This window comes from Octopus sinensis, linkage group LG9 (genome assembly GCF_006345805.1).
Source record: "Octopus sinensis linkage group LG9, ASM634580v1, whole genome shotgun sequence".
In the NCBI taxonomy this organism is placed as follows: Eukaryota; Metazoa; Mollusca; class Cephalopoda; order Octopoda; family Octopodidae; genus Octopus; species Octopus sinensis.
Window position 1 is genome coordinate 40571021 of NC_043005.1, and position 10000 is coordinate 40581020.

General features: G+C 35.9%; 1 protein-coding gene across 2 annotated transcripts in view; it reads left to right on the forward strand.

Annotated features, from left to right (window-relative positions):
• LOC115215747 overlaps positions 1–10000 on the forward strand; it is a 39103-nt gene that overhangs the window by 27620 nt on the left and 1483 nt on the right. Inside the window, exons 2-3 of one of the 2 annotated variants that reach the window (XM_029785044.2) lie at positions 3401–3560; positions 4775–4998. In XM_029785044.2, coding sequence (XP_029640904.1) covers positions 3401–3560; positions 4775–4998 — 384 coding nt within the window. Of the gene's footprint in view, positions 1–3400; positions 3561–4771; positions 4999–10000 lie in introns of both variants that reach the window. The other variant, XM_029785043.2, reaches the window with a different exon arrangement.

Genomic DNA, 10000 nt, shown 5'->3' on the forward strand with positions numbered 1-10000 from the left:
ATAATTCGAAAATTCATTCGTTTGATTGCTCTGTTCATAAGTAACATCTTATTATGTACAAGCACAAAATAGAGATATTATATTCCCTTGTGGATATAATGATAGTTTTTCTGAAGTGATATCCTCGCAACTACAAACATTTCCACCGCATACATTACTGTAAGAGTTACACTAATGAATAAAATCTATGGTCATCGATCTGAGAAACTTTGCAGCTTATATTGTTATCTTCTTAATATGCATGCATGCATGCATGTATGTATGTATGTATGTATGTATGTATGTATGTATGTATGTATGTATGTATGTATGTATGTATGTATGTATGTATGTATGTATGTATGTATGTGTTCTAAGACGTAGGCCATAATTGTTCCACCTAAGGTGGTTGGAATTTTGCGTAGGAGCATATCTGTTCAAGGAAAACGTTATATGATATGTAATCTCTTTTGAGGGTACTAATATTGAACACCTACAAATACTGCTATCGATATCCGGAAAAAAATTACTGATTACAAAATCATTCATTTCGAGTAATTATCAAGATGAAATATATTTAAAACAAATTGTTACCTTTTTTTTCTTTCTGTTTTTTGAGTGCAGGCTTATAAATCTGAACTGACACTTTTTTTTTCTAAATTCTTTGGAAGTATCATTCTGAGTAAAACAACATTACCAGACCAACTGCAGATTTTGAACATCTTTCTAAAGCAATTTTATCAACCTATAATGAATTCCTGTGAATATATTTAACTTAGGTATTGCTAAACCTAGGCAAGGCGAGATATTTCTAATATCCACATATATTTTGTCGCACTGTGAAAATAGAACCACGAATGACCTTTGTGATAAACCGTGTATATTCATTTTTATCGATTAGGATTCGTTCGCCTCTCTTTCCCAAACTTTAGAATATTAGGGGGCATTACAATCCACCGAAAAGTTGCTCTTAGTATGTTCCCCCCACCCACTAAATATGTATGGTAATGGATCCTTATATCTATTCATAACTCATATCATAACTGTAGGTTATTGGTGTACATGTGTAAGTGGTATAGGTATATTAATAAATGTGTAGCTACTAAGAACTTCAACAGCAAAAAAGCATTTGAATAACTGGGGTTTCTGGAAAAAGAGAGACTAGAAATCTTGATCCAAATTCTTAGAGAACCTGGATCTTTTCGGTTTGAACGGCAGTTTTTTCTAGCGGTGTCATATGAAATTGTCACCCATAATTATGACCCTAGAATCGATCTATTGCATTTCAATCTCTTTTAGGGTTATGGTTAGTTAGGGTTAGGGGTGGTGGAAGAGTATCTTTTTTTCTTCACAAATGTAAATAAACCCAATCTGTTTCTTAAACGAGGGACATATTCATACGGCACAGAATGCTTTTTAACTCAATAGACGTCACTGATTGGTTGAAATTGCAGAAACTGAAGAAAAAAACCCAAATATCTTACAAACTATAGAATTTTCTCAATAAAGCCGAGGAAAAGATGTTTTATAAACACATTCTACCAGTATACGAAGTTTAAAATATTTTTGTTACCTAGAAATTATGTTAAAAACTGCCGTTCAAACCGAAAAGATCCAAGAACTTTCTTAAACGACATATCAGTCATCAGATATTTACAATCAAGGGATAGCCAGTATGTATGACACCCTTAATCCATACAGTTATATTGGTTTAAAATTTTGGCACAAGGCCAGCAATTTCAGGAGAGGGGTAAGTCGGTTACATCGACTCCTGTGCTCAACTGGTATTCTTTTATCGATTCCGAAAGGATGAAAGGCAAAGTCAACACCGGCGGAATTTGAATTGAGGACGCAAAATGGTCGAAATGTCGCTAAGCATCTTTCTCGGCGTGTTAACGATTCTACCAGCTCACCGCCTTACTTCATGCAGTTATATTAACTAAGAATATATAGTGACTAAGGATAACAAATGTGTTGACTGCAGATAACACTTGTGTTAACTAAAGACAACAAACCGACTGACTTATGTTAACGTCTATCGATGAACCGTAACAGGTGTAATTACTAAAGAGAACAAGTATTGATTAAGGATAGCAGATGTAATTCAACAATTAAATAGATAATAGATATATTAGTTAAAAGTAACTGACGTATAGACTAATAATAACTGACATATGGACTAAATATAAAAGAGATTTTGTCTAAATATAAGAGATGCATGGACATATAGTTAGTAGATGTATTGATTAAATAAATAATGAATTTACAGTTAATATTCTTCGTCCATATGTTGGACATCTTTATGTTGAAACATTCTTCTTCAGTTCATACGTCTGTTTTCCTTAGTCCTATATATCTGTTGTCCTTCTTTCGAACGTCTACTACGTATAGCCTATACCATTTTTGGATCTTTTCGGTTTGAACGGCAGTTTTTTCTAGCGGTGTCATATGAAATTGTCACCCATAATTATGACCCCTAGTATCGATCTATTGCATTTCAATCTGTTTTAGGGTTAGGTTAGTTAGGGTTAGGGGTGGGGGGAAGGGTATCTTTTTTTCTTCACAAATGTAAATAAACCCAATCTGTTTCTTAAACGAGGGACATTTTCATACGGCACAGAATGTTTTTTTACCTCAATAGACGACATTGATTGGTTGAAATTGCAGAAATTGAAGAAAAAAACAACAAATATCTTACAAACTATAGAATTTTCTCAATAAAGCCAAGAGAAAAAGATGTTTTATGAATACATTCTACCAGTATACGAAGTTTAAAAGTGTTTAGTTACGTGGAAATTATTTAAAAAAAACTGCCGTTCAAACCGAAAAGATCCCCATTTTTTTTATATCTAATCTATACGTCTGCTGTAATTAGTCGATACGTCTGTTATCTTTAACCAATATGTCTATCATTTGTTTATTTAGTCAATACATCTGCTATCCTTAACAAATACGCGTTAACGTTTGTCTGTATGCTTGTTAACCTGAGTTAATACATCTGTATTCTGTAGTCAACAACACGTTTTTATCCAATATGTTTAGCCAATACGGCTATGCGTCGGGGAGAGTCCATTACATGAGTTTCATGATCGGAACCATCTATGGATTGTAGTGGTGCTGGGGGTGGGAGTCGGTCTTCATGCAAAAAGCTCTGACAAAGCCAGCAGGAAGAATTGATAAAGCATTCAATTTTACAAAGTCAGTAGTACCAATAACAGAATACGGACTGGCCAACTTTCAATCGGTTCTCTCTTACCACATAGAGCCAGTTATTCTCTCTTTGAGTGGTGGTCAACAAGCCATTAAAAAAAAGGGAGACACTTTATAACATACTAAATCTTACTCTGTTGAAAGAATTTGATATCTTTTTTATTTGTTTATTTATTTATTTATTTATTTATTTATTTATGTTTCGCTTCAGGAAGAGGACGATATTCCAGACTGCGGTACGCATGCTGCTTGTAAAACAGTGATAGAGTATGGTGAAAGAATGTACAGTTCAAAACTGGACATTTGTAAATGTCGAAACGAGACCAGTTGTCCGACCTCCAATTCAATCGTCAGATACATTGGCGTGAAAAGTAAGTTTTTTATAAATCACGTCTGAAATATTTTCTCCTCTCCTTTCTATAACATCTATAATTGTTTCTAATTTAGATACAAGGCTAGTTAGTGATTTTGAGAATAAGTGGTAGTGTTGGGCTAAGCGCTGTCGATTACGTCAACCCCATTGTGCAACTCGTACTTTTTTTTATCGGCCCTGAAAGGATGAAAAGGCAAAGTTGATCTCGTCGGAATTTGAACCCAGGCGATCGAAATGTTTCTAAACATTTCGTCTGGCGTTCTAACAATTTTGCCTGCTCGCCGTCTGGCTGCTGCTGCTACTACTACTACTACTACTACTACTACTACTACTAATAATAATAATAATAATAATAATAATAAAACTTTCTACTATAGGAGCAAGGCATGCAATTTTGTGTGAGGGGACTATTCGATTACATCGACCCCTGTGCTCAACTGGTACTTTTATCAAACCCGAAAGGATGAAAGGCAAAGTCGACCTCAACAGAATTTTGAATTCATCAGACGGATGAAATGCTGCAAAGCACTTTGCCCCGTGTGCTAACAATCTGCCACCTCACCGCCTTATTTCGAGTTAATATTGATATCTTTTTCTAGTTAACTGCAAACATACCCATGCATAACCATTCTGTTGGTGAACTGATGATGTCAAGGCACATGACTCAGTGGGCTCACAATCATGATGTAGTGAGTTTGATTCTTGGACTGGGCTGTGTTCTTGAGCAAGACACTTTATTCCATGTTGCTCCAGTCCCATCAGCTATAGAAATGAGTTGCAATATCACTGATATGAAGCTGTATTAACTTTTACCATTCCCTTGGATAACATCAGAAGCATGAAGAGTTAGGACTGGTATGCATGGGCGATGGCTGGTCTTCCATAAAAAAAAAAAACCTTACCTGGACTTGTGCCTCGGAGGGTAACTTTCTAGGTGCAATCCCTTAGTCGTTCATGACTGAAGTGGGTCTTTACTTACTTACTTTGAATATATGATTACCTAATAAAAATAAAAATTCTAATGAAAGAACTTGTTCCAGAGTTGGAGTCTTTGATTCTAAATGCTGAGAAATTTGTAAAATATAGCCAGATGAATAAACATTCAGAGTAAAAAGAAAATAGTCCTATTTATTTATATATGTGTTTATCTAGTTATTCATTTATTTTTCTATTCATTTTGCATTTATTATGCTTTTACCTCATTTTCAGCAGATGAGCCTTGTCCCCGTTTCACTATGTACTACTGCAAACCTTTGCACTTTGAAAATATAAAAACTTGTAAAGAAGGAGAAGTATCGATGTCTTTTAAAGGATCAAAAATGTTGCCATCTACTGTGAAGGAAGTATTTTGCCGTTGTCCAAAATCTGATCCTCTACATTTGACAAGTATTGAAAATTATGGCTTCAAGAAAACTGAGTTTTACTCATGTTCTATGGTGAGCTTTCAAGCATTCTTTATAAATAACATCCTACATCACACCATCAGTATTAAGTCACCTTCATAACAGAGAAAGGCAAAGCTGAGTTATTATCAGCATAATCATCATTTAATGTCTGTGTTCCATGCTAGCATGGGTTGGATGGTTTGACAAGGGCTGACAAGCTGGAGAGCTGAATCAGGCTCCAATTGTCTATTTTGGCATGGTTTCAACAACTGGATGCCCTTCCTTATGCCAATTACTTCATAGAGTATACTGGGTGCTTTTTATGTGACACCAACATGGGAGCTTCTTACATAGCAACAGCATGGTTGCCTTTTTACATGGTGCCAGCACAGGTGCTCTTTGCATAACCTCAGGAGACTTTTTATATGTCAAAGGTTTTGATGTATATATTTTTACAAGTTATACTATATTGTCAGCGACATGCAACATTTGGTTTTATGGTTGTGCATTGATCAAGTTCCAACTTGTTGCTGCTCAAAATTAAGAGTATGTTTAAAATGGGTAAATATATAATTACACTCTGTCTCTCTTTCTCTTTTTCTCTCTCACACACACACATGCGTGCTAAATACAAGTGGTTGTTAGACTTAATCTGTATAACCCCATTATCTTTGCCATTTGGAGTCTACTCAGTTGCAAACATTTGGTCAGATCTTCAGTCTGAGAATAACTTTATCCGTCCTACCAATCTTAAACACTCTCAAAATGGCTTGTATGTGCTTTGTTCCTCTTCTGACTAAAACTATGCAGGCAAATAGCATGTTTCTCCATTTCTTTTAACTATTTCAATTCTCCCTCCAAGGGAAATGGCGATTTGTAACAAAATATCAAAAAATTCTGTCATTAGAATCTGGATAGCAATAAGTGTTACATGTTGACCTTTAGAAAAGTCTAGTAAAGTTTGGCTACTCTGCTTACAGAATGAAATGATAAACTGTACATTAGTTGGTCACATTCTTTCTGAGATTGCCACTGAAATATTGACTATCATAAATGAAAGCATTAATAATTGTTGATATAAATGTGAATTTACTAGCAGGATAGAGAAGCTGCAGATTTTAAAGCAAATATTCTCCTTCTTGTATATGTGTGTGTGTGTGTGTGTGTGTGCATGTGCATGTGCATATGTGTGTGTGCATGTATGCATGCATGTGTGTATATATATATATATATATATATATATATACACCATTCCACGAACCTAAGAGCCACAACATACAATACTATAAAATACAACCCACATAACCAAACCAAAACGCTACTACCAAACATCCACCCCAGGAACCAACCATACAACCATAACAAACAACAAATGCACTACGGAGGAAACAACTACCAACACAATACACCTGAGGAACTAAGACGTAACACTAGGTTCAACAACAGACTCCAGAACAGAGCACCACAAACTCACTCTGACAATTATAACAACATGAGACAGATAAATAATAGCTTTGAACATAACTACACCAACCATTTTTTAGACCCCACACACAGGAACAGGGACACACGATGGCAAAGGACAAACAAAAGAAACCTCAGGTAATTAAGATAATCAATCTCTCAAACAAAGAACTTACACCTAACGAAATAAGCATACTCTCCAAGGACTTAAATTACACCCCACCCCACAACGTTCTAATTATTATGAAATGAAAGATGATATTTCGGAATTTTGCAGAAAACTAAGACTCACCGAGGCATTTCAAGACAAACAAATAGAGGAGGACTCAATAGCTAGAAACAAGAGCAATTACACCCCCACCAAGGTAAGAATAAAGCCTTAGACCGCTATTGTGACTACATAACTAATTTCCCGTTTCAATTCATCAAGAAACAAAAACACAGCCCTAACTTCAACAAAAGAGAATGGAACGACCTCATCAAACTAAGAGAAGACAAAACAATAACAATTAAGGAGGCAGATAAGGGCAACGCGATAGTAATAATGAATACAAACAATTATAAAAATTTAGTGCTATCCCTATTAAGAGATGAAACGTATTATGAAAGGGCCCAACAGTATAACCAGCAAAAAATAATGCATAACCTTAGGACATTAATCAACACATACCAAGAAGGACTCACGAACAAGGAGTATGAATACATCACTAACTTCAAATGCAAATCGAGTTTGTTCTATGGTATCCCTAAGGTACACAAAAGCCAAACCATTAGAGAAACGTGCAAAACATCCACCGACACACTCATCAAAATCCCTTCACCAAATGATCTTAAACTAAGACCGATAATAGCAGGGCCAGCATGTGAAACTCACCGCCTCAGCAATTTCTTAGACACACTTCTTAAACCTTTCCTAAAACACATCAAAAGCTACGTAAGAGACGATATAGATATGCTCAACCACCTCCCTAAAACAGTCAATGAGAAAACCCTTCTAGTATCATTCGACGTAGTTAATCTTTATTCTAACATCCCTCACAACCTAGGAATAGAAGCAATCACCTTCTGGCTGAATAACTACCCCTTTGAACTCCCAACTCGCATAAACAAAGACCTTATAATAGAAGGACTTAGATTCATTTTAGAGAACAATTATTTTATTTTGACAATGATTTCTACAGGCAAAGATCAGGAACAGCGATGGGCACGCGTACTGCACCATCTTTTGCCAACCTAGTGATGGGATACCTCGAGAAAATACTATACCGGATGACCTCGAGAAATATGGAAACACCTTCGCCACCTATATCCATAACAACTGGAAAAGATACCTCGATGACTGTTTCATCATCTGGGACAAAGGCATAGAGAAACTTGAGGAATTTAAAATTCTATTAAATGGAATAAATGACAATATACAATTCACGATGGACCACAACGAAAAAGAATTACCATTTTTAGACATCCTCATTAAGAAAACGGCAACAAAATAGAGACAGATATCTACTATAAACCGACAGACTCTAAACAGTACCTACCCTTTGATTCATGCCACCCACGACACACTAGAATGAATGTCCCTTTTTGTTTAGCTAGAAGGATTTGCACCATAATATCAGACACAAACACCCGACACACACGTCTCCAGGAACTTAGAACCACACTCACAAATAGAAACTATCCACAGCCCCTAATAGACAGTGCAATCCAACGGGTACTTAAATTAAGTATAGAAGACCTGAGACAACAAAACCAAAAAAGAAATAACAATTAAAAAACCTTCCCTACATCTCTACACACAACCCACTCAACAATGAGGCCTTCAACACCATACTACAAAGCACAGCCCTACTAAAGGGAGACCCAAAGATGAACCGGATCCTCGAAACACACACCATCATTAAAAGTAAACGGCAACCAAAATCCTTGAAAAGGATTTTAACCCAAGCTACACTGCACTCAACATCAACCACAAAACCAGCAGTTAGAAAATGTGGAAGGCCCAACTGCGGAATCTGTGTCATCTTGAAAGAAGGATCAGAATTTATACTGGAACAAGGCCACCAGTTCACCATTAGAACAAACTTCACCTGCGCATCAGAAAACTTAATTTACGTCATAACATGCGCAGGCTGCAATAGGCAGTATATAGGCCATACAAAAAATAGCTTACGTAACAGGATGGCGGTGCATAAATCACAAATTAGAAACCCTGATTACCGCAAAATACCGGTCAGTGGACACATAGATAGATGTGCTGGAAATGTAAATCCGAAATTTACAACTAACCCGCTCTATAAATTCAGTGACAACGCAACCTTCACACAACGCCAAAATAAAGAACTATATTTCATATAAAAAAATTTAGACCAAGTTTAAACACCCTGGGCCAGGAATACTAAAACAAAAGATAAGTCCTCCGAAAAGGAGAACCAAATTTCACCACGGCCGCTACTTCAAACAGACACTCACTCTGACGGAAATATGCCTTAGTAAAAAAGGAAAAAAATTCTTTCGTGCAAATCTGACCCTGATACATACGATACAGCTAAGGGTCAGACCCGATTCTGATTGGTCAACAAGTTGATGACGTCTAGCTCTGCTAGAATGGACAGGATACAAACAGGGGACAGTCATTAGTCAGAATATTGATGACGTCCTTTTCTGCTTGAATAGTCACCTAACAAGTACAGACAGGGGGCAGATCTAATGTAGCTATAAGTCGTGATTGGGCAGAATCTGGATGACGTCCCGCTATGCTTGACTAACGAAGCGACTGGTCAACAAACAAGAGGGAGTTATAATGCAGCGATTGGTCAAAATAATGATGACGTCCCGTTCCACTTGGTTAAAGCCACCTAACGAAACGATTGGTCAAAACATTGATGACGTCACGCTACGCTAGATTGACCACCTAACAGGCATTATAAAACCGAGCATTTCACAAAAACTCACTAGAACCACCCAGCGAACTTCCACCATGGGTCATCACAATTGCTTAGGTAAAAATGAATTCCTCGCTCTTTCGGAAACATCAATCTTCTGTATTGACCGCTTTCCACCACTTTGATCTGTTTTTTGTATTGAATACGTATCGCCACCGTGGGCCACTGCATCAAACACTTTGAACATATACTTCAAACTATATATCAACTATACATGAACTATATATCAACTATACATGAACTCTAAGATGTCTGACTCCGTTGTGTATATAAATGAATTTCTTGTGTTTGACGGCATGAGCTGTCTTTTTTTATATATAACTTTTTTTGATAAGGTTCATTTCAGGAACTGAAACATGTTATAATGTATATATAAAAATTAAAAATTGTATAATACAGCAGCATTTTCGAACTTCATTTTTTACAAATATATATATATATATATATATTAAATAATAAATATTAGGGAATATATCCAAATTTACAGGGAAAAAAATCAGATTTAGGATTAAATCCATTTATAGTAAAATATTATAAAATATTATTGAGACAAAACCACTATTTTGCAAAAACAAACAAGGAAAGACTTAATCATACATAAAATTTAATAAATAGTCAAAAAAACCGCCACTACAATCGTTTCT